This window comes from Leucoraja erinacea, chromosome 7 (assembly GCF_028641065.1).
Source record: "Leucoraja erinacea ecotype New England chromosome 7, Leri_hhj_1, whole genome shotgun sequence".
In the NCBI taxonomy this organism is placed as follows: Eukaryota; Metazoa; Chordata; class Chondrichthyes; order Rajiformes; family Rajidae; genus Leucoraja; species Leucoraja erinaceus.
The window spans coordinates 76,568,755-76,594,771 of NC_073383.1; the positions used below are offsets into that span (position 1 = coordinate 76,568,755).

At 49.2% G+C, this 26,017-nt stretch overlaps 1 protein-coding gene across 1 annotated transcript in view; it reads right to left on the minus strand.

Moving 5' to 3' along the window:
* sema5ba (sema domain, seven thrombospondin repeats (type 1 and type 1-like), transmembrane domain (TM) and short cytoplasmic domain, (semaphorin) 5Ba) overlaps positions 1-26,017 on the minus strand; it is a 330,444-nt gene that overhangs the window by 94,156 nt on the left and 210,271 nt on the right. The window contains 6 exon segments of the mRNA XM_055638824.1: positions 3,125-3,332; positions 5,863-6,070; positions 7,951-8,086; positions 17,755-18,040; positions 19,938-20,151; positions 22,573-22,671. Of these exon segments, the coding sequence (XP_055494799.1) occupies positions 3,125-3,332; positions 5,863-6,070; positions 7,951-8,086; positions 17,755-18,040; positions 19,938-20,151; positions 22,573-22,671 (1,151 nt within the window).

Consider the following 26,017-nt stretch of genomic DNA (forward strand, 5'->3'; position numbering starts at 1 on the left):
CCCAGCCGCTCCATTCTCTCAGCATATGGCAGTCCTGCCATCCCGGGAATTAACCTTGTAGAACCTTTGCTCATGGTTGCCAGAGCTACAGCACAAAGAGGTGTTGCCTGGGCGACGAGACACCATTCACAAGATGGCCCCTCCTCAGGATGCCAAGCCTTGGGCAGAAGGAGGCATTTCCATGGACATCCTTGGCAATCTTCCCACGTGACATTCCTTCTGTGCCTGTCTCCCTTCCATTGACTTCATCTGCACCTCACGCTGCCTCGGTAAGGCCAGCAGCATAATCAAGGACGAGTCGCACCCTGGCCTCATCTCCCCTCCTCTCCCCTCTCCCATCGGGCAAGCGGTACAGAAGTGTGAAAACCCACACCTCCCGATTCAGGGACAGTTTCTTCCCAGCTGTTATCAGGCAACTGAACCATCCTACCAACAACTAGAGAGCAGTCCTGAGCTACCATAAACCTCAATGGAGTCCCTCAAACTATCCTGCGTTTGAACTTTATCTTACATTATACATTATCCACATTATTCCCTTTATCATGTATCTGTACACTGTGGACGGCTCGATTGTAATCATGTATTGTCTTTCCACTGACTGGTTAGCACGCAACAAATGCTTTTCACTGTACCTCGGTACACGTGACAATAAACTAAACGATACAATCAAACTCCAAGCACAGGTGCGATAGACGTCCACCACTTTCTGCATAAAAACACATGGCCCGCACATTTCTTTCCTACCTTCCCCCCTCTCGCCTTAAAGCTATACCCACCATTATTTGCCATTACCACCCTGGGCAAAACATTCTGACTGTCTATCCTATCATATCTCCCCACGGCCTCTTTAAACGTTGCCCCTCTCATCTTAAGGCAGGAGGTAGGGAGGATAACTATTGACTGGTGATTGGGGCTACCACAACTTGGGGGTTCAGATCAGCAGCAGTAACCTGACCTCATTACCAGCCGTGAGGCAGAGTCATAGAGTGGTGTAGCGGTAGAGTTGCTGCCTTACGGCGTTTACAGTGCCAGAGACCCGGGTTCGGTCCTGGCTACGATTGCTGTCCGTACGGAGTATGTACGTTCTCCCCATGACTGCGTGGGTTTTCTCCGAGAACTTCGGTTTTCTCCCACACTCCAAAGACGTACAGGTTTGTAGGTTAATTGGCTTGGTATAAATGTAAATTGTCCCTAGTGGTGTTAGTGTGCGGGGATTGCTGGTCGGCAAGGACTCGGTGGGCCGAAGAGCCTGTTTCCATGCTGTATCTCTAAAACTAAATTTTTTTTTAAAGCAGTGCAAACAGGCCATTCGGCCCAACCTGTCCATGCCGACCAAAATGCCTCATCGCTGCCAGTCACATTTCCCTCTGAACCTTTCCTACCCACTCAAGTCATGTTCTCGTTTGGAGCCATAGTGATAAAGCACAGAAACAGGCCATTCGGCCCAACTCGACCATGCTGACCAAGATGCCCCAGCTAACCTGGCCCCAATGGCCACGTTTTTGCAGTTGAAGAGGCAAAAGAATAGGAGACCAACTCCAATATTGTGAGGCTGGAGATATATTTCAACTACAGATAAGACGGCACGGTGGCGTAGCGGTAGAGTTGCTGCCTTACAGCGCCAGAGACCCGGGTTCGATCCTGACCGCTGGTGCTGTCTGTACAGAGTTTGCACGTTCTGCCTGTCACATGCGTGGGTTTTCTCCTGGTGCTCCAGTTTCCTCCCACACTACAAAGACGAACATGGTATGTTGGTCAATTAGTTTGGTAAAATTGTAAATTGTGTCGGATGGTGCAAGTGTGCGGGGTGATCGCTGGTCGATGGGCCGAAGGGCCTGTTTCTGTGCTGTGTCTCGAAACTAAACTAAACCAAATGGAGGTTTATAATTGATGAGGTCATGGAAGCAAAGAAAAACCGTGGGAGGAAAAACTATAAACCCCTTCAACCTGACACCCACAAGAGACAAAAAAAAACCCAATCAAACCTCTTTTACAAATCAGAAATAGAAACTTAATCTGACCAGCCCAATCAAGACAAGGTAACAGACACAGTAAACAATTTTGATGCCTAAATATTATTTCACCCAGACCATCACAAAGTGAAGTCTTAATTGCAACCAATTGCACTATTTATTTAAGACGTGCCTTCGCAAGGAAGGGATTGATTTACCCTGGGTTAGTTTTTAATTTAGTTTAGAGATACAGCATGGAAACAAAGGCCCTTCGGCCCACCGAGCACATGCCCACCAGCGATATTTGCTCATTAATACTATCCTACACACACTAGGGACAGGCAGCATCTCTGAAGAGAAGCAATGGGTGACGTTTCGGGTCAAGGCCCTTCTTCAGACTGAGCAAGGTGTCCTATGTTGGGCATTTTCCCCAGTATGTCAGCTCTTGGGTTAAACACATTATAAAGTACTCAAGGGAGACTCGGAACGCTGGAGTAACTCAGCGGGACGGGCAGCATCTCAGGAGAGAAGGAATGGGTATCAGTTCGGGTCACAAACTTTCTTCAGACCTTCTCTCCAGAGATGCTGCCTGTCCCGCTGAGTAACTCCAGCATTTTGTGTCCATCTTCATAAGTATCATAGGTGATGGGAGCAGAATTAGGCCATTCGGCCCATCAAGTCTTCTCTGCCATTCAATCATGGCTGATCTATCTCTCCCTCCTAACCCCATTTGCCCCATAACCTCTGACATCTGTACTAATCAAGTTACATAGAGTTACATAGAAAATAGGTGCAGGAGTAGGCCATTCAGCCCTTCGAGCCTGCACCGCCATTCAATATGATCATGGCTGATCATCCAACTCAGTATCCTGTACCTGCCTTCTCTCCTTACCCCTTGATCCCTTTAGCCACAAGGGCCACAAGTATTTATCTATTTCCCCCTTAAAAATATCCATTGACTTGGCCTCCACAGCAATGAATTCCACAGATTCACCACCTTAATTCATAAGGTCTCCTGCCTTTTCCCCATAACCTCTGATACACATACTAATCACACGTACTAAGATGTCCACCACTACATCTTCGGTGTAAACCAGCACCTGCAGATCCTTCCTACAATCTCCAAACAGCTCGTCTTCCTTGTGGTGTTCAGCGTTTCCGACGTGACTTACATTTCGGATTTGTACGAGAAGCATCGCTCCAGAGGGATCTTCAGCACCCGCCCGTCAAAGCCCACGAACAAGGAGCGGTCACTGTGCAGGATCTGCAGGTTGCGGATGGGTTCCCGTTGCCCAGGAGGCAGCAGCTGAAGCTCCTCCAGGTAGCAGCTGCCCAGGCTCTTGTTCTCCGGAGAGAGGGTCTTCAGAATGGTGCCATGCTCTGCGTACAGAAACAGAACGACAGAACGCGAAGGTTAAACTGGGTCTGGGTTCAGGTCATAGAGTCTAAAGGGCCTGTCCCACGGGCATGCGACCTGCATGCGGCAAGCGCGACCTAAAGGGCCGGTCCCACCAGCATGCGCCTGCATGCGGCAAGCGCGACCTAACAAGGTCGCTTGAGCCGTACGGCATGCGGCAAGCGCGACCAAACCAGAAGCGGGAGGACGAGTGAGTGACACGGCGTCGAGGCGGCTGCGGGCCGGCAGGCCATTGCCGCGCGGAATTTTTAGACACGTTAAATTTTTCGAAGCTCCACGCGCGATGTCGGGACCAGCTCCGCATAACTCCATACGGCTCCGGCAATCGAAGTGGGACCGGCCCCACGAGACCATAAGGCTCAAGCGACCACGTTAGGGCACGCTTGCCGCAAGGAGTCGCATACTGGTGGGACCGGCCCTTTAGGTCATGGTTGCCACATGCAGGTCGCATGCTAGTGGGACAGGCCCTTTAAACCCCTGCCCCACGGTGCGAGTTCATTCCAAGAGCTCTCCCGAGTTTGCCCTGATTCGAACTCGGAGATTTACGGTAATGGCCGCTCGTTGGTACTCGGGGCTCTCGTGGACATTTTTCATCGAGTTGAAAAATTTTCACGAGTCTTACCGTGCTTACCTGCAGTTAGCGAGTCTTCCCGAGTACCTGCCGTTAGCGTTGCGAGCCGCTAAGAGACGTACCCGACCTCCGATGTACCCGCTACGTTCATTCTCTATGCTTACCACGAGTTTGATTTTTTTTAAACTCGGGAGAGCTCTTGAATGAACTCGCACTGTGGGACAGGGGCTATTACAGTGCGGAAACAAGCGCATCGGCCCAACTTGCTCACACCAGCCAACATGTCCCAGCTACACTAGTCCCACCTGCCTGCGTTTGGCCCATAATAGACAATAGACAATAGGTGCAGGAGTAGTCCATTTGGCCCTTCGATCCAACACCGCCATTCAATGTGATCATGGAGAGAAACTTTCCCACACTAAGATTGGTGGGTGTATGAAACGAGCTGCCGGAGGACATCAGTGCATGGATAGGACAGGTTTAGAGGGAGATCATTGTAAATTGTCCCAAGTGTGTGTAGGATAGAGTAAGTGTACAGGGATCACTGGCCAGCGCGGACTCGGTGGGCCGAAGGGCCTGGTTCCGCGCTGTATCTCCAAGCTAAACTAAATTAGTGTAGATGGGACATGTTGGTCGGTGTGAGCAAGTTAGGCTGAAGGGCCTGTTTCCACGCAGATTGTGGTGCCATTGCATCCAACATTCACTGTTGATGCAGCGCAGAAACAGGCCCTTCGGCCCACCAAGTCCACGCCGGCCAGCGATCCCCGCACATTAACACAACCCTACACACACTAAGGAGAATTTTACATTCATACCAAGCCAATTAACCTACAAACCTGTACATCTTTGTGGAGTGTGGGTGGAAACCGGAGCGCCCGGTGAAAACCCACGCAGATCACGGGGAGAACGTACAAACTCCATACGGACAGCACCGTTAGTCAGGATCGAACCTGGGTCTCTGGGCCCAAGAAGGCAGCAACTCTACCACTGCGCCACTGTGCCACCCAATTTTTTAGTTGAACCAAGAGTGAACCATTGTCCTAGGACCCGCAGGGGGGCGGAGTGGCTCTGCCGTCAGCGACCGGAGAACTGGTGACGGGATCTAGGGTGTGGGTAGGGCCGAAGAGGTCCTGGTTGGATTGTTCCCAGGCCCGGCCAAGCTGGTCATCCGCAAGTCACAGCCAGTGCCGGATTTACGTATAAGCTAAACAAGCTATAGCTTAGGGCCCCCACTCTCTAGGGGGCCCCCCGAAAAAATTGATGGGCCTCGAGGTCTAGGGGGGCCTCCGGCCAAGGCAGAACACCTACCGTTCAACTCTGGGCGGCCCCCCTCTCTATCTCTCTCTCTCCCCATCTCCCCCCCGCTATCCGTGTCCGGGCCGCTCGCACCTCATCCGCCGGCACGGCAGGCCGCCTTGCACACGCGCACAACCACGGCCAGCACATCATCGGCCGCCCTGCGCATGCTCACTGCAACGGCAACTGGTCGGCGCTGGGCACTTTCTCCCTCGCTTTGAATTGTGGGAGATTTGGCCGCCATGGCTGTCCGGTCGTTGGGGGCCTCACAAGTGGAACAGCTTAGGGCCTCTCTTCATCTAAATCCGGCACCGGTCACGGCGGAAGAGGGCATTGCCCGATCCAGATGCTTGCCCCATTTTCGGGGTAACATCCTCACCCGGGTATATTTCCGTATCGTAGTTATTTAGTATATTTGTAAGGTGTATAACATAGTGGTGGGAAAATTTAGCGTCTGGATAATTTGGTGATTTTGTACTATGATGGTGGGTGTGTTACCATGGTGATCGTAAATTAAATTAATTGTTTTTGATGCAACAACAAACAAACAAACCATTGCGCACCTGAGCTGCCTCCAGCAGACGAGGTGAGGCAGGTGAGACGAGGAAGGTGAGTGAGCGACCTACCTGTACCAATGTAGATCACGTGGTAGAGCGTGTCCCGGCCTTGCACGATGTCCACCACCAGCTTTGAGAAGCGCATGTTGTCGTGGGTCACCAGCGGGTCCACGGAGACGGGCTGCACCGCATCGTTCATCAGGAAGTACCGCTGGGCGTCTTGGAGGCTGCGTTCCGTCAGGTTCTCGTTGGGTCCATTGTCACCCATAGAGCCGCACTGCAGTGAGCAAACCCACACACCGTTAAAGACTCCTTAGTTCAGTTCAGTGTAGGCATCTCTTGGACCAAGTGTTAGATGATAATATCACAAGAGACAATAGACAATAGACAGTAGGTGCAGGAGTAGGCCATTCGGCCATTCGAGCCAGCACCGCCATTCAATGTGATCATGGCTGATCATCCACAATCAGTATCCCGTTCCTGCCTTCTCCCCATATCCCCTGACTCCGCTATCTTGAAGAGCCCTATCTAGCTCCCTCTTGAAAGTATCCAGTGAACAGGCCTCCACCGCCCTCTGAGGCAGAGAATTCCACAGACTCACAACTCTCTGTGAGAAGAAGTGTTTCCTCGTCTCCGTTCTAAATGGCTTACCCCTTATTCTTAAATTGTGGCCCTTGGTTCTGGACTCCCCCCACATCGGGAACATGTTTCCTGCCTCCAGCGTATCCAAACCCTTAACAATCTTATATGTTTCAATAAGATACCCTCTCATCCTTCAAAACTCCAGAGTGTACAAGCCCAGCCGCCCCATTCTCTCAGCATATGACAGTCCCGCCATCCCGGGAATTAACCTTGTAAACCTACGCTGCACTCCCTCAATAGCAAGAATGTCCTTCCTCAAATTAGGGTGAATGGGCGCTCATGGATCAGTGTAGACATAGTGGGCTGAATGGCCTGTTTCCATGCTTTCACTCTTTAGTTTACTTTGCTTTAAGCAGTGGTTCAAAATCTGTGGGTCATTTGGGGCTTTGCCAGGGGTCATGAAGGGGACACAAATAACATATCAATTTGTTGAGCCCATGTTAAGGAACCTAACAAGGGTACATACCACATACAGTATTTAGTTCACGTATGCGCATACTGGTGCCAAATAGTTTAAGAACCACTGCTTCAGAGATACAACACGGAATCAGGCCCTTCGGCCGACCGAGTCCGCGCCGACCAGCGATCCCCGCACAGTAACACTACCCTACACAATAGGGACAATTTACATTTATTCAAAATGAACCTGTACGCCTTTGGAGTGTGGGAGGAAACGAGAGATCTCGGAGAAAACCCACGCAGGTCACGGGGAGAACGTACAGACTAGCACCCGTAGTCGGAATCGAACCCGGGTCTCCGGCGCTGTAAGGCAGCGACTCTACCGCCGCGCCACCGTGCCACTCTTCTTGCACCGTAGACCATGTCTGCCAACTGAACGCTGCCCTCAACTCGAATCGCCACTGAATCCCACGCTAAACGCTAAACGAAGGAAGTGAAAGTTGCAGAAGGGACAAACTCAACATCCTTCAGAGTATGGGCGTCACGGAGGCGCAGCGGTAGACTTGCTGCCTTACTGCGCCAGAGACCCGGGTTCGATCCTGACTACGGGTGCTGGCTGTACGGAGTTTGTACGTTCTCCACGTGGGTTTTCTCCAGGTGCTCCGCTTTCCTCCCACACTCCAAAAAATGTACAGGTTTGTAAAATAATTGGCATTGGTTAAATTGTAAATTGTCCCTATTTTGTAGGATGGTGCTGGTGTACGGGGTGATTGCTGGTTGGCGCGGACTTAGTTCAGACGAAATGCCTGTTTCCACGCCGTATCTCTAAACTAAACTAAAACTTTAGTACCTCCACCAACCTCCACCACTTTGCCCAACGAGAGTTGCTTTTTAAATGTGCCATAGAAATAAAAGTGACTTGACTTGACTAAACTAAACTAACTCTGTATATTGTCTCAGTGTATGTAATGCTGTACACTTGTAATGTATCTGCGATGCTTATCTAAGATGTATCTAAGTGTTTACGTACAGTGTCACTTGCACTGAACTGTATACATAATCTCACTGTACCTCAGTACATGTGACAAATAACGAGCCACTGAACCATTGTCATACCTGGAAGTTGGGATTGGGGTTCGACACAGGCAGCCAAGCTGACCGAGGGTTCTCCTGATATCGGAAGGGACCGTTGAAGGTCTGGGTGATGGCGCTGAGGTTGTAGGCACAGATTGCAGAAGCCGCGATGCTATTCCTGTAGAGAGGAGCAGAGAGGTGAGAGTTGAGGTGTGGACGTTAAAACCAGCATGGCACTCAAAGGCTACATTTTCATCCCTTTCGTCTCCCCTCATGGTCCACCCATTCCCGTGAACACCCCCCGCCAGTACAGCTCGGTGGGGCCGAAGGGCCTGTTTCTGAACGGTATCACTAAACTTAATACACAGATACATGGATACATCGACAATAGGTACAGGAGTAGTCCATACGACCCTTCAAGCCAGCACTTCCATTCAATGTGATCATGGCTGATCATCCCCAATCAGTACCACGTTCCTGCCTTCTCCCCACATCCCCTGACTCCTGCTATCTTTAAGAGCTCTATCTAACAAGAGTTAAAGTTACGTTAAAATTAAGTTATGAGGAGAAGCAGAAGGGGCTAGATCTCTCCTTGGGGCAGGGAAGGTTAAGAATAAATGGAATTTATATAATTAAGTAACAATTAATTAATTAATTTGTTCAAGAAGGAACTGCAGATGCTGGAAAATCGAAGGTACACAAAAATGCTGGAGAAACTCAGCGGGTGCAGCTGCATCTATGGAGCGAAGGAAATAGGCAACGTTTCGGGCCGAAACCCTTCTTCAGACCAATTCATTAATTTATTCCTTGACTATTGAATGATTGACATTTTATTATCACACGTGATGTGTGTCACGGTGAAAATCTTTGTTTTGCATACCATAGGTAAAGTATGCAAGGAGCGGCCACATACAGGGCGCCGAGAGGGCAGCACAGTAGCGCAACGGTAAGGGCTTGTCCCACTTGGCCATCATTTAGTCGCGCGATGGTCGTCATTTGAAGATAGACACAAAATGCAGCAGTAACTCAGCGGGACCGGCAGCATCTCTGGAGAAATGAAATGGATGATGTTTCGAAGAAGGTCGAGACTCTTCTTCAGTTCTTCACGCCAAACGCAGGCACGTGGGACTAGTGTAGATGGGGCACGTTGGTCGGCGTGGGCAAGTTGGGCCGAAGCGTCTGTTTCCAAGCGCTGCCCAACTCCATGACTCTACGATCTAACTTTCCCTCTCAACCCCATTCTCCTGCTTTCTCCCCGTAACCTTTGACACCATTACCAATCAATTTGGCCGGCATGGGCAAGTTGGGCCGAAGGGTCTGTTTCACACACAGTAAGACTCTGTGACTATGACCAGCCAATGCATTATAGTCCTGTTTGTTCAGGATAATTGATGAGGATTTGGATTCATGTCACCTTCCTTACAAACGAACCAGCGTGAAGTAGACAGACAACCGCAGAGGAATGAATCCTTAATGGAGGAGAAACCAATTAATCACGAGAGACAGTGTTTAAAAATACTATCAAATGATGGTTGTTTGGGAGATGGCTGATGTCATATTAATCCATACACAGCATCACAAGGACTGAACAGAGCTGTCAAGACTGATTACTAAAGAACAAGGTAAAACATACAATTAAAATATGTGCAGGAAGGAACTGCAGATGTTGGTTTATATCAAAGATGGACACAAAATCTTGGAGTAACTCAGCGGGTCAGGCAGCACGTACCTCTGGAGAAAAAGGATGGGTCTATATATATCTCAACAATGCAACAATCCCATGGAATAAAAGGAAACGGCAGATGCTGGTTGGTTTATACCAAAGATAGACACAAAATGCTGGAGTAACTACTCAACAGGACAGGCGGTATCTCCGGAGAAAATGGGACGGGTGACGTTTCGTGTCTGAAGAAGGATCCCGACCTGAAGGGTCACCCATTCCTTCTCTCCACAGACGTTTCAGACTGAAGAAGGGTTCGACCCGAGACATCACCCATCCTCTTTCTCCAAGTTTTCAAGCTGAAAAGGATGCAGAGAAGATTTATGAGGATGTTGCCAGGACTCGAGGGTCTGAGCTGTAGGGAGAGGTGGAGTAGGCTGGGATTCTATTCCTTGGAGCGCAGGAGGATGAGGGGTGCATCACCATACACCCACCACCCTTTGTGTGAAAAAGTCACCCCTCAGATTCCTATTCAATCTTTCCCCCTTCACCTTAAACCTACTGTATATCCTCAGGTCCTCGATTCACCTACTCTGGACAAGAGACTCCACCCGATCTATTCCTCTCATGATTTTATACACCTCGATAAGACTACCCCTCATCCTCCTGGGCACCAAGGAAATTAACGGGTGATCGATGGTTGACGTGGACACGATGGGCCGAAGGGCCTGTTTCCAGGCAGTATCTCTGAACTAAACTAAAGAAAATGTGAACTTTATTCCAGAAATACATAAATCAAACTACTTCCCTGTCTGCCTTTTGGCAGTGGAGAATGAAGAGAGAAAATGTGACTTTCATTTTGTTAATGAAACATGGTGACCTCCGCTCCTCACCTCCCACTTCCCGCTAATCCCATGAACTCTGGATTGGGGTTCAAAGGGCAAAGGTTAACCCTAAATAGTGTAAATTGATACTTTTGTGTGACATTTGTGTGCAGAGTTAAGGAAAGAGCCTTCAAATCTAATCAGCCATTTACAACATTCGACATATTTGATAGGCACAAAATGCTGGGGTAACTCAGCGGGTCAGGCAGCATCTCTGGAGAGAAGGAATGGGTGACATTTCAGGTCGGGATCCTTCTTCAGACCCGAAATGTCACCCGTCCATTTTCTCCAGAGATGCTGCCTGTCCTGTTGAGTTACTCCAGCATTTTGTGTCTACCTTTGGTATAAGCCAGCACTTACAGTTTCCTTTTATTACATGGGGTTGTTGCATTGTTTACATATACATGGACTATTGATTGAATGGTGGATTGAAAGATACAGCTCGGAAACAGGCCCTATGGCCCACCGAGTGCGTGCGGATCACCGATCATCTGTTCACACTAGTTCCATGTCATCCCACTTTCATTACACACTAGGGGACAAGTTACAGTGGCCAATCAACGTGCAAATCCGCACGCCTTTGGGATGCTAGAAGAAATCGGAGCACCCGGAGGAAACCAATGCAGACACAGGAGGAACGTACAAACTTTGTAGAGACATAGGGTTGCCAACTGTCCCGTTATAGCCGGGGCATCCCGTATATTCAGGGGCGGATCAAGGCTCACTGGTGCCCTAAGCACTAACCAATCTTGGTGCCCCCCTCCTTTCCACACTGACCCAGTCCATTTTAGTTGTTGACCTGTCTGACCAGATATACCATGCAGGTTGCAGCAATACAAAAATGTATTCATGATACATGATAACACAATATATTGTACAAACTAAGTCAAGCTTGGGCTACATAAAGTTCTACAAAAATGCAATACAACATCTATTTTAATATTTCACAAGTTAAATGTATCAAAGTTCCAATGACCTGAAAGGCATTTTTCTACATTTCATTTTTGCAAAATCACTGATAACATCCTCGAAATTAATACGTCTCAGAATGTCTGCTTGAATTGTTAATATACACAGTGAGTCGAGTCTTTCTTGAAGCATAACTGATTTATTTGGGGGTTTTTACACGTTTCAGTTGTGAGAAAGACCTCTCTGTTGTGCAGTTGGTGACCATTAATGTTAAACATATTCTTAAGGCAATTTCAACATTTGGAAAGGCACTCTCTAGTTTGTCTTCTGTAATTGTGTTGTAAAGTTCCATGTGAGTGAAATATGTTTTCTTGGTTGTTTTAAACTTATGAAGAACATATGAATGGAACTGCTGAAGCTCTGTAGACAAAGTGTTGTTCATGTCATCTGGATAAGCATCAATGAGTGTCTGACAAGTCTTTGAGTACCTTTCACTTTCTGATAATTGGGAATTAGCACCTTGGTGGGAGACATTAGGAGCATCTGTCAGACAAGAGAATCTGTTCAAGAAGGAACTGCAGATGCTGGAAGATCGAAGGTACACAAAATTGCTGGAGAAACTCAGCGGGTGCAGCATCATCTATGGAGCGAAGGAAATAGGCGACGTTTCGGGCCGAAACCCTTCTTCAGACTGAGAATCAGTCTGCTATTTCAGTGTACACCTTTCGTCTCCTCCTCATTTAAGTTTCTAACTTTTCAACAATTACATAAAAAGTGGAGATACGGAATTTTTTACAAATCGTCATTCGTTTTTTTTTCTTTTCACCCTTTTCCCAACTCTGTGGTTCCCCCTTTGGCCCTGGTGCCCTAAGCACGTGCTTAGTCTGCTTAATGGTTAATCCGCCCCTGCGTATATTGGGCTAAGTTGGTTTGTCCCATTCAGGACCGCCCTTGTCCCGTATTTGACCGCTACTACTCGGGTCGAGGGGACTGTCGGGTCGGAGCGCCGCGTCCGGCCCCGCCTCACCCGTCCCGACGTAGTGCAGCCCATGGAGTGCAGCAGCAGCAGCAGCAGCGCCTCGCCCGTGGCCCCCGTTGGCCAGCTGTCCGACCTTCGGACCTTCGCTTACCGCCGACACCACCACCACCCCTCCTTCTCATGGCCGATCATCGGTTCATGAGTCCGACGGGGCGCCGGACTTTGCCCCCAGCGCCAGGGCCAAAACTCCGCAGCTGGCCCGCCGTCTGGGCTTTGCGTGCAGTCCAGCACCCGGGCCAACTCATCATTCACCCAGCCACGGCCAAGTCGGTCAACGAATTGCCGTCGGGAATTTGTCCCGTATTTTGATCTTTGGGAGTGAGAAAGTTGGCAACCCTATACTGACAGGTCAGGACCGAACCCTCGTCTCTGGCGCTGTAAAGCAGCAACTCTACCGCTGCGCCCCTGTGCCAGTCCTGAGTGATGGCACAAACACAATCCAAACAGGGCAACACATCTCATGAAACCCTATCCTGACAATCACCACTCCATCAGCGTCTCATTATCTATTTAATTTGTACACCTCTATAAGATCACTCCTCAGCCTCCTGCGCTCCATGGAATAATGTCCTCGCTTGCTCAACCTCTCCCTGTAGCTCTGGCCCAGCAACTCCTGGCAACATCCTCGTAAATCTTCCCCGCACTCCGCACTTCGCAATATTTAAGAGGGAGTTAGATGTGGCCCTTGTGGCTAAAGGGATCAGGGGGTATGGAGAGAAGGCAGGTACAGGATACTGAGTTGGATGATCAGCCATGATCATATTGAATGGCGGTGCAGGCTCGAATGGCCTACTCCTGCACCTATTTTCTATGTTTCTAAGAAGCGGATGATCGGTTTAAGGTGGGGGAGGATTACACAAAGGGTGGTGGGTGGTGCCAGAGGTAGTTGAGGCAGGTTTTAGCACAACATTTAAGAAACATTTAGACAGGTGCAGGGATAGGGCAGGTTTGGAGGGATATGGGCCAAATGCGGGCAAGTGGGACTAGTGTAGCTGGGGCATATTGGTCGGCATAACCTAGTTTAGCTGAGGGGTCTGTTTCCACACATTGTGACTCTATGACACTCTGTCCGAAACGTCTTTTTAAGAGATGTTAAAGTCTTTGTTCAATTTCTTATCGTGTTCTGCTACTTCTACAATGTGTTCAGCGGGCGGTACAGCGGCGCAGTGGCAGTGTTGTGCTGTCTGCACCGAGTTATACACAATAGACTATAGGCTGCAGGAGTAGGCTGTGATCATCCCACAATCAGTACCCCGTTCCTGCCTTCTCCCCATATCCCCTGACTCCGCTATCTTTAAGAGCTCTATCTAGCTCTCTCTTGAAAGTATCCAGATGGTTTGTACGTTCTGCCCGTGACCTGCGTGGGTTTTCTCCGGGTGCTCCAGCTTGCTTCCACACTCCAAAGACGTGCAGTTCCGTAGGCTAATTGGCTTTGGTTAAAAATTGTAATGTGTCCCTCATGTGTGTGTGTAGGATAGTGGGAGTGTGTGGGGACTGCTGGGGTAGAATGGACTTGTTGGGCCGAAGGGCCTGTTTCCACGCTGTATCTCTAAGCTGAACTAAAACTATGTGGCTCCTTCATGTTGAATTGGTCGCCTTCCCAGTGCGGTCGGGACAATATTCCTCTCACGCAAGTCGTGGCCTCTTACATCATGTTCGGAGCAGCCAGAGGAACAAATAACAGCAGTTCCTCGCAAACCCACTGCAAGCGAGAGCCATCAGGGTCGACTGCCAAGGAGGCTGCTGGCTTGCGTTCAAACTCGTATAATCCCTCCGTTTCCACTTGCCACAGATTAGTTTGAGAGAAGCAGGAAACACACTTGCAGTCTTTGCCGGCTTTCAGAGTCAAAGAGCTTCATTCACCGAGTCAAACAAGATGCATAAAACAGCTCTTTCTGCTCGGAACTTGCAAGATGCGATGAGAGGTTTGGCCCAAGGGGCCGCACGATGGCGCAGCAGTAGAGCTGCTGCCTCACGGGCGCTTCAACGTCATAGACCCCGACTACGGGTGCTGCCTGGATGGAGTTTGTACGTTTGTTCTCCCCGTGACCTGAGTGGGTTTTCTACGGGATCTATCTCTCCTTCTCAACCCCATTCTCCTGCTTTCTCCACATAACCTTTGACACCCTTACCAATCGAGTACCTGTCAATCTAGTTCTACGCTATCCAACTTACTGCACGGTGGTGCAGCGGTCGAGTTGCTACCATATCGACTTTCAGCTACGGGCGCTGTCCATACGGCGTTTGCACGTTCTCCCCGTGACCGCGTGGGTTTTCTCCGTGATCTTTGGTTTCCTTCCACACTCCAAAGACGTGCAGGTTTGTACGATATTTGGCTTGGTATTAATGTAAAATTGTCCCTAGTGTGTGCAGGATAGTGTTAATGTGCGGGGATCGCTGGTCGGTGCGGACTCAGTGGCAGGGCTGCCAACATTGGGTGAGAGTTGGGAGTAGGAAATGGCGAGAGACCAAGCTCGAGGGTGTGGAGTTACCGAGTGGGGGTAGGGTGTGGAGTGGGGGAGTGGGGGTAGGGTGTGGAGTGGGGGTCCCTGGAGTGGGGGTAGGGTGTGGATGGGGGTAGGGTGTGGAGTGGGGGTAGGGTGTGGAGTGGGGGTAGGGTGTGGAGTGGGGGTAGGGTGTGCGTGACGAGTGGGGGTAGGGTGTGCAGTGGGCTAGGGTGTGGAGTGGGGGTAGGGTGTGAGTGACCGAGTGGGGGTAGTGGAATGGGGTAGGGTGTTGGAGTGACCGAGTGGGGGTAGCTGGAGTGGGGGTAGGGTGTGGAGTGACCGAGTGGGGGTAGGGTGTGGAGTGGGGGTAGGGTGGGTGACCGAGTGGGGGTAGGGTGTGGAGTGGGGGTAGGGTGCGGAGCTTCAACTTGAAATTGTGCAATCCGGTGCATACTGGCAATGACACCAACGCACATCCTTGCTCCTCACCCTCTAGACCATGGAACAGTACAGTGGATAGACACCAAACGCCGGAGTAACTCAGCGGGTCAGCCGGCATCTCTGGAGAAAAAGGAATAGGTGACATTTCGGGTCGGAGCCCAAAGTTCGAAGAAGCAGTCCCGAAATGACTCAGTCTTCAGACTGTGAGGAAGGGTCTCGACCCGAAATATCACCTACTCCTTTTGCTCCAGAGATGCTGCCTGACCCGCTGAGTTACTCCAGCATTTCATGTCGATCTTCACTATAAACCAGCATCTGCAGTCCCCTCGCACACACATAATGCCAAGACCTTATCTGCTTAGTTCATAGCCCTCCATTCCCTGCCTATCCAAAGTCTCAATGGCACTATCATACCGTATTACTCTTTTAAATGTCTCTTCTGTATAGATAGCAAACAAAGTGAGGTCTTGTGATGTGTAGATGTCATATCGGCAGATAATGAGAACTGCATGTACATCTAAACACCTTAACTCAACCCAGCCTGGGTTTAACCTTTGGTCGATGGAGTCTCAAGAAACTGAACATGCTGGAATCATGGGCAAAGCATGTAATAGACAATAGACAATAGGTGCAGGAGTAGGCCATTCGGCCCTTCGAGCCAGCACCGCCATTCAATGTGATCATGGCTGATCATTCCCAATCAGTACCCCGTTCCTGCCGTCTCCCCATATCCCCTGACTCCGCTATTTTTAAGAGCCCTATCTAGCTCTCTCTTGAAAGCATCCACAGAACCTGCCTCCAACGCCTTCTGAGGAAGAGAATTCCACATGCAGTCTTTCCGCTGACTGGTTAGCACTCAGCGGTAGAGTTACTGCCTTACAGCGCCGGAGACCCGAGCTCCATACCGTCTACGGGTGCCGTCTGTACGGAGTTTGCATGTTCTCCCCGTGACAGCGTGGGTTTTCGCCAAGATCTATGGTTTCCTCCCACATTCCAAAGACATGCAAGTTTGTAGGGAAATTGGCTTGATATAAGTGTAAATTGTCCCCAGTGCATGTAGGGTGGTGTTAATGTGCGGGGATCGCTGGTCGGCGCGGACTCGGTGGGCCGAAGGGCCTGTTTCTGCGCTGTATCTCTAAACTAAACGAAACTATACTGAGCTAAACTAAAAAACCTTTCACGGTACACGTGACAATAAACTAAAATAAACTCAACTAAACTAAATTAAACTATAGCTAAACTAAACTAAAATTTGTTCTGGCCAATTCCTATCTCCACTTCCCCCACCTTCAGTCTGAAGAAGGGTCCCGACCCGAAACGTCACCCATCCTTTTCCACCAAAGATGCTGCCTGACGCTCGGAGTTACTCCAGCACGCAGGAGGTCCCCACGTGGGGGGAACCATCTTGTGGCTGAGGGAGGGAGGGGATACTTAGCAACCCTGTCGGTGCCCTTTATGTGGCGACCCTTTGCATACCTTGTGTATACAAAACAAAGAATATATGGCTGTGACTTGTCACATGTGACAATAAAGTATCATCCTGGGGCGGCTCCCAACGGTCGGGCCATTTCCACTATCGAACCCCTCAGCATGGGAATGGATGAGTCTGGAGGCAGCCCTTAGCTACAGGGATAAAGGGCAAGGATTTAAGTGCCATCTTTATCTTGCAGACTCATCTGGTCAGGAGAAGGACAACGAATAAAATACCTCCCGAAACACCTGGCTCAATAGACAATAGATAATAGACAATAGGTGCAGGAGTAGGCCATTCGGCCCTACGAGCCAGCACCGCCATTCAATGTGATTATGGCCATTCAATAAGATCTCCCCTCAGTCTCCTGTGCTCCAAGGAATAGAGTCCGAGCCTACTCAGCCTCTTCCTGTAGCTCTGGCCCTCAATTCCTGGCAACATCCTCGTAAATCTTCCCTGTACCCTTTCCAGCTTAACAACATCTTTCCTCTAACAATGGTGACCAAAACTGAACACAGTACTCCAAATGTGACCTCGCCAATGTCCTGTACAGTAGGCAATAGATAATAGGGGCATGAGTAGGCCATTCGGCCCTTCAAGCCAGCGTGATCAATGTGATTCAATGTGATCATGGCTGATCATCCCCAATCAGTACCCCGTTCCTGCCTTCTCCCCATATCCCCTGGCCCCGCTATTTTTAAGAGCCCTATCTAGCTCTCTCTTGAAAGTATCCAGAGAACCTGCCTCCACCGCCCTCTGAGGCAGAGAATTCCACAGACTCACCACTCTCTGTGAGAAAAAGTGTTTTCTCGTCTCCGTTTTAAATGGCTTGCTCCTTATTCTTAAACTGTGGCCCCTGGTTCTGGTCTCCTGCCTTCGTTTCGGGATTATCGCCGCGCTACATTGGTGACCCCGACGTGATTCGAAAACGCAGCCTTCATTCATTCTTTCATGTTGTGTCTATTTTTCTTAAACTAAGGTTGGCGTGCACTTACACATTGGTTGTGAAGATGGCGTAGAGGAGGTCCTGCTCAGGGAGGTAGAAGGTGCCCTGCAGCTCGTTGTAGTAGAAGGGCACCTCTCCAGAGCGCGAGCAGTTCAGCCTGGCCTTCATGAAGGTTGTCCACGTGTCCTCCAGCAGAAAGCGGCCGCCGATATCGCTCTTGCACACCCGCCCCACCCGCGAATACACCGTCTTGCCGCAGTCGTGCTCCACCGCGTTCTCACGGAAGAAGAAGTAGATGAACAGGCCGATGTCGTAGGCTGAGATGAAGTTGGGTTCTGGGGAGGGGAGGGCAAGACACCAAGAACATGTGAGGCATGGAGAATCATAGAGAGTCCTAGACACAGTCATACAGCGTGGAAACAGGCCCTTCGGCCCAATTCGACCATGCTGACCATCGAATCGTACAGCCATACAGTGCGAAAACAGGGCCTTCAATCCAACTTGCCCACACCGGCCAACATGTCCCATCTACACTAGTCCCACCTGCCTGCGTTTGGCCCATATCCCTCTAAATCTATCCATGTACCTGTCTAAATGCTTCTTAAACGTTGCGATAGTCTCTGCCTCAACTACCTCCGCCAGCAGCTCGTTCCACACACCCACCACCCTTTGTTACCCCTCAGATCCCCATTAAATATTTCCCCCCTCAGTCTTAAACCTATGTTATCTGGTTCTTAATTCCCCTACTCTGGGCAAAAACACCGATCTTTACCCGATCTATTCCTCTCGTGATCACCCCTCATCCTCTTGCGCTCCAAGGATCAGAGTCCCAGCCGGCTCAACCTCTCCCTGTAGCTCAGGCCCTCGAGCCCTGCAACATCCTGGTAAATCTTTCAAGCTTGACACCATCTTTCCTCTCACATGGTGACCAAAACTGAAGGGTGAGGTGAAGCGAGTGAGCAGCAGAGATGTTGTCACAGCCTGTTGGATGTGATGGTGTGGGGAAGATTTTTGCAACTGGGCCAACCTCGAAAAACCCTGCAGCACGGTGGCGCATCGGTAGAGTTGCTGCCTCTCGGTGCCAGAGGCCCGAGTTCGATCCTGACTATGAGTGCTGTCTGTGCGGAGTTTGCACGTTCGCCCCGTGACCCGCGTGTGTTTGTCCTTCGGGGTGCGCTGGTTTCCTCCCGCACTCCAAAATGACGTACAGGTTTGTAGGTGGATAGGCTTGGTTAAAATTGTAAGTTGGCCCTGGTGTTGAATAGTGTTGATGTGTGGGGATTGCTGGTCCGTGCAGACTCGATGGGCCGAAGGGCCTGTTTCCAATAAACTAAAAGATGTGCAGGTTTACGATATAGAACATATATTTATCCCAGGAGGGAAATTGTTCCGGCAACAGTGATAAAACACAACAGGACACATGAAACATGAAGCTAAAGTGACAAGTGGAAAGTCCAGGATTGGGGCTCTGCAAAGATTGGGGACGGGGGTGGGGGGGAGTCAGTCTACCCCATGACAGAAGGGGGAGGAGTTGTACAGTTCGATAGCCACAGGGAAAAAGGATCTCCTGTGGCGTTCTGTGCTGCATCTTGGTGGAACCAGTCTGTTGCTGAAGGTGCTCGTCAGGTTGACCAGTGTCAAGAGGTCATAGGTGATAGGAGTAGAATCAGGCCATTCGTCTACTCCGCCATATTAAGAATAAGGGGTAAGCCATTTAGAACAGAGACGAGGAAACACTTTTTCTCACAGAGAGTGGCGAGTCTGTGGAATTCTCTGCCTCAGAGGGCGGTGGAGGCCGGTTCTCTGGATGCTTTCAATAGAGAGCTAGATAGGACTCTTAAAAATAGTGGAGTCAGGGGATATGGGGAGAAAGCAGGAACGGGGTACTGATTGGGGATGATCAGCCATGATCACATTGAATGGCAGTGCTGGCTTGAAGGGCCGAATGGCCTACTCCTGCACCTATTGTCTATTGTCTGTTGCCATTCAATCACGGCTGATCCATCTCTCGTTGCTAACCCCATTCCCCTGCCTTCGCCCCGTAACCTCTGACGAAGTATTGAGGAGGTGAAGTGAGAAGAAGTAATCACGCAGTGTGTCATGGAGGGGGTGAGCTGCATTGTCCAAGATGCGCCGCAGTTTAACGATAAACTCTAACCCCTAAAGTCTAAAATCAGTGAAGCACACACAGAGTGAGACAGACAGACAGACAGACTGGGGTTTGCTGGTTACCATTCAGCCATTTGGAGTTGTATTGTGCGGTTCGGAGCGGAGGCCCATTGCCCAGGCTGCGGTAGATGGCAGGGTCTCGACCCGAGAAGTCGATGACAGTGGCCGCGTACAGCTCCCCCCGTGAGGTGATCACCGCGGTGGAATTGTGTTTGGGATCGTAGGGGCATCTCGCCACGCCGTTGAACTTGTCGAAGGTCACGCTCAGGTTTCCCAGCTACAGAAGGAAATAAACAAACAGACAGACCGTCACACTCGTCAAGTCAAGAGTCTAGAGAATTTATTGTCATGTGTCCCAGATAGGACAATTAAATTCTTGCTTGCTGCAGCACAACAGAATATTGGAAACAAAAATACAGAACAGTTCAGTTCAATATACACATAAATAAGCAGATAAAGTGCGATAAGATTGTTAAGGGCTTGGACACACTAGAGGCAGGAAACATGTTCCCGATGTTGGGGCTGTCCAGAACAAGGGGCCACAGTTTGAGAATAAGGAGTAAGCCATTTAGAACGGAGACCAGGAAACACTTTTTCTCACAGCGAGTGGTGAGTCTCTGGAATTCTCTGCCTCAGAGGGCAGTGGAGGCAGGTTCTCTGGATGCTTTCAAGAAAGAGCTAGATAGGGCTCTTAAAGATAGCGGAGTCAGGGGATATGGGGAGAAGGAAGGAACGGGGGTACTGATTGTGGATGATCAGCCATGATCACATTGAATGGTGGTGCTGGCTCAAAGGGCCAAATGGCCTACTCCTGCACCTATTGTCTATTGTCTAATAAGCTGTTCTGTTGATTGGTGATTTAATAGCCTGATGGCTGTGGGGAAGCAGCTGTTGCTGAACCTGAATGTAACAGATTTCAGGCTCCTGTACCTTCTGCCCGATGGGAGCGGGTTTATTTTACATTTCCTCTCTCTGCTTGCTCGGTTTCAGTTTCAGTTGTCACAGTGAAAAACCTTTGGTCGGCTGCTAACCAGCCAGCAGAAAGACAAGACATGATTACAATCGATCCATTTACAGTGTACAGATACATGATGAGGGAATAACCTTTAGTGCAAGTGTGAAGCCAGCAAAGTCCCTTGCAAAATCTTTAGGCTTTGGAGATACAGCGCGGAAGCAGGCCCTTTGGCCCACCGAGTCCGTGCTGATCATCGATCACCCCGTACACTGGCATTATCCTACACACTAGGGACAATTTACAATTTACAATGACATAGATGTAGGCGGGATGAGATTTGCAGGACATGTACGCAGAATGTCACCAGAACGTGCACCCTAAGATAGCAATGACATGGTGACCTGACGGAAGAAGGAAAAGAGGCCGACCAAGACTCACAGTGGAGGAGAACATTCCAGAAGGATTATGGAAGCCCGGGACGCTAACCTATCGAGCGTGGAAGACGTCGCACATGACTAAACAGAAAGGCGATGGCTTGCTGCCCAACGCACTCAACAGTGTGGTAGGAACTAAGTCATAGAAACATAGAAAATAGGTGCAGGAGTAGGCCATTCGGCCCTTCGAGCCTGCACTGCCATTCAATATGATCATGGCTGATCATCCAACTCAGTATCCCGTACCTGCCTTCTCTCCCCTTTAGCCACAAGGGCCACATCTAACTCCCTCTTAAATATAGCCAATGAACTGCCCTCAACCACCTTCTGTGGCAGAGAATTCCACAGATTCACCACTCTCTGTGTGAAAAATGTTTTTCTCATCACGGTCCTAAAAGATTTCCCCTTTATCCTTAAACTTGTTCTGGACTTCCCCAACATCGGGAACAATCTTCCTGCATCTAGCCTGTCCAGCCCCTTAAGTCGAAGGAACTAAGATCAACGTGCAACGCTTTACGTCTTTGGAGTTTGGGAGGAAACCACTCGGAGAAAAACCACGCGGTCACGGGGAGAACGTGCAAACTCCGTGCAAACAGCACCCGTAATCAGGATCAAACACGGGCCTCTGACGCTGTGAGGCAGCAACTTTACTGCTGCACCACCGTGCCGACTTCAGTCAATCGCAGGTTTCATCGCAGGTATCTTTATTGTGACATCGTACTCAATGTTGTGATGTGATAACATTATATCTCGATTGGTCAGCATGGGAAAGATAGGCCGAAGGGCCTGTTTTCATGCTGGTATCAAGCTTAACAGGAGCCCTGTAATGCCACAGGGAGAACAGTCAAAGTGTTCTCTCTCCCTTACCACAGTACACAGTAAATAGTGAAAGGCCTGGATAGAGTGGACGTGGAGAGGATGTTTCCACTAGTGGGATAGTCTAGGACCAGAGGTCACAGCCTCACAATTAAAGGGCGTTCCTTGAGGAAGTAGATGAGGAGGAATGTTTTTAGTCAGAGGGTGGTGAATCTGTGGAATTCGTTGCCAATTGCGTGGAGGCCAAGACAATGGATATTTTTAAGGAGGAATTAGATAGATTTGATTGGTACGGGTATCAGGGGTTATGGGGAGAAGGCAGGAGAATGCGGCTTGGAGGGAGAGATAGATCAGCCATGATTGAATGGCGGAGTAGACCTGATGGGCCGAATGGCCTAATTCTGCCTCCTATCACTTATAAGTTCATAAGAACATGTAAACTCCAATGTGGGGCCATCAGTGACCACGAGAGGGAGGGACAAGAAGCTTTTACCTGTCGGTTTGTGCAGGTTGGAGAGAAGGCATTGGTTCCGCAGGCGAATATTTTCTTCCCGTTAATCAGTAGTACTCGAATATAATTCTGACATTCCTCCTGGAACAGGGGGCAAGAAAATACATAGATTCAGATTAATTTATTGTCAGACACAACAGGGGTGCAATGAGATTCCTTGTTCATGTGGAGGTTCACAGTAGCAAACAGTCTAGCTACAGAAATGATCAGTGCACCAGTACATAAAAGTGTCCGCAGCGTTTAATAGGCTTCTAGTGCGGCACAGTTAAGGCAGAGATAGATAGATTCTTGATAAGTACCGTTGTCAGGGGAGAAGGCAGGAGCACAGGGTTCGGAGGGAGAGATAGATCAGCCATAATCGAATGGCGGAGTAGACTTGATGGGCCGAATGGCCTAATTCTACTCCTATTCCTTGCGACATGGATATGCAGAGAATGGACGAGTATGGATCGTGTGCAGGCAGAGTTTGCACAGTCGTTGTGGGCCGAAGGGACTGTTCCTGTGCTGTACTTTTCTATGTTCTATGAGTGCCAAACAGCGGAGTGGTGTAGACTGTAGTGTAAGCTGAATAGACAATAGTCAATAGACAATAGGTGCAGGAGTAGGCCATTCGGCCCTTCGACCCTTCGAGCCAGCACCGCCATTCAATGTGATCATGGCTGATCATCCCCAATCAGTACCCCGTTCCTGCCTTCTCCCCATATCTCCTGACTTCACTATTTTTAATATTTAATTTAATTAATCTTATTTATATAGCACATTTTTAGTCAACGTGCATTGACCACAAAGTGCTTCACATAATTACATTACATTTTACACACAGGCAAAGGTGGGTGAATTGTCTTGCCCCAAGGACACAACGACAGTATGCACTCCAAGCGGGATTCGAACCGGCTACCTTCCGGTCGCCAGCCGAACACTTAGCCCATTGTGCCATCTGTCGTCCCACAGATTTAAGAACCCTATCTAGCTCCCTCTTGAAAGCATCCAGAGAACCGGCCTCCACTGCCCTCCAAGTGTTTCCTCATCTCGGTTCTAAATGGCTTACTCCTTATTCTTAAACTGTGGCCCCTGGTTCTGGACTCCCCCAACATCGGGAACATGTTTCCTACCTCTAGCGTGTCCAAGCCCTTAACAATCTTATATGTTTCAATGAGATGCCCTCTCATCCTTCTAAACTCCAGAGTGTACAAGCCCAACTGCTCCATTCTCTCAGCATAGGACAGTCCCGCCACCCCGGGAATTAACCTTGTAAACTTACAAGTCATCATGGAAACAGGACCATCGGCCCAACTTGCCCATGCTGACCAACATCCCCATCTACACTAGTCACCCCTGCTTGCATTTGGCCCATATCCCTCCAATCCTGTCCTATCCATGTACCTGAGCAAATACCTTTTAAATGTTGTTATTGTACCGGCTTCAACTACCTCCTCTGGCAGCTCGCTCCATATGCCTACCACCACTTGTGTAAAAAAGTTGCCCCTCGTATCTTTCCTTCCTCACCTTAAACCTATGTCCTCTGGTTCTTGATTCCCCAGTCCTGGGTGAAAGATTCTGTATTTACCCCCACTGAATCCTCTCATGATTTAATCCACCTGTATAAGATCTCCCCTCAGTCTCCTGCGCTCCAAGGAATAGAGTCCTAGCCTACTCAGCCACGATCACAATGAATGGCGATGCTGGCTCGAAGGGCCGAATGGCCTCCTACTGCACATATTTTCTATCTTTCTATGTTTCTAGTGCAGATTCCACACGGACAGCAGACCAAGATGCGGAATCGAACCCTGGTCTCTGGCGCCATGAGGCAGCGTCTCTATCAGCTGTGCCTCCGTGTTGCTGGATCCCTGCTGGATGCAGAAATACTGTATAATCGCAGCTTCTGACTTCAAGAGAAATCCAGTCAGTGAAGGAGAACAAGGTGTGATTTCTTTGTTCGATTTGAGCTGAGACTCAGTGGGGTGCTTCTTCTTTTTCTTGTGTGTGGCGTGCACAGCCTAAAGTTGCAGGACAACTTGTTCTATTTATTATAAAAAAATAAAATAAAAAAAAACTTGTTCTGTTTAATCTTATTTGATTGTGCACGCCGGGTTGATTGCATTTCGTCAAAACAGGCCGGACCACGTGAAGGTTGCAATCTCCCACCACAGTGGGGTGCTTCAGTTTTAGTTTAGCTCATTGTCACGTGTACCGGGGGACAGTGAAAAGCTTCTCTTGCGCGCTGTACATTCAGCAGAAAGACAATACATGATTATACTGGTCGTAGTTTAGTTTAGTTTAATTCAGAAATGCAGCGCGGAAACAGGCCATTCGGCCCACCGGGTCTGCGCCGACCTGCGATCCTCGCACATTAACACTATCCTGCACACATTTCACATTTTATACCAAGCCAATTAACCTACAAACCGATACGTCTTTGGAGTGTGGGAGTGTGTGGTTTGAACATAGTAGCAGGGAGGTCAAGTCAAGTCAAGTCAAGTTTATTTGTCACATACACATACGAGATGTGCAGTGAAATGAAAGTGGCAATGCTCGCGGACTTTTGTGCAAAAGACAAACAACAAAACAACCAAACAAATTATAAACACAATCATAACACACATATTCTTTTACATAATAAATAATGGAAGGAAAAACGTTCAGTAGAGTTAGTCCCTGGTGAGATAGGCGTTTACAGTCTGAATTGCCTCTGGGAAGAAACTCCTTCTCAACCTCTCCGTTCTCACCGCATGGCAACGGAGGCGTTTGCCTGACCGTAGCAGCTGCAGTTGTACAGGGTCTTGGTGAGACCACACGTGGAGTATTGCGTACAGTTTTGGTCTCCTAATCTGAGGAAGGACATTCTTGCCGTAGAGGGATTACAGAGAAGGTTCACCAGACTGATTCCTGGGATGTCAGGACTGTCATATGAAGAAAGACTGGATAGACTCGGTTTGTACTCGCTAGAATTTAGAAGATTGAGGGGGGATCTTATAGAATCGTACAAAATTCTTAAGGGGTTGGACAGGCTAGATGCAGGAAGATTGTTCCCGATGTTGGGGAAGTCCAGAACAAGGGGTCACAGTTTAAGGATAAAGGGGAAATCTTTTAGGACCGAGATGAGAAAAACATTTTTTACACATAGAGTGGTGAATCTCTGGAATTCTCTGCCACAGAATGTAGTTGAGGCCAGTTCATTGGCTATATTTAAGAGGGAGTTAGATGTGGCTCTTGTGGCTAACGGGATCAGGGGGTATGGAGAGAAGGCAGGTACGGGATACTGAGTTGGATGATCAGCCATGATCATATTGAATGGCGGTGCAGGCTCGAAGGGCCGAATGGCCTACTCCTGCACCTATTTTCTATTTTCTATGTTTCTATGAAACCGAAGATTTCGGAGAAAACCCACGCAGGTCACGGGTAGAGCGCACAAACTCCGTACAGACAG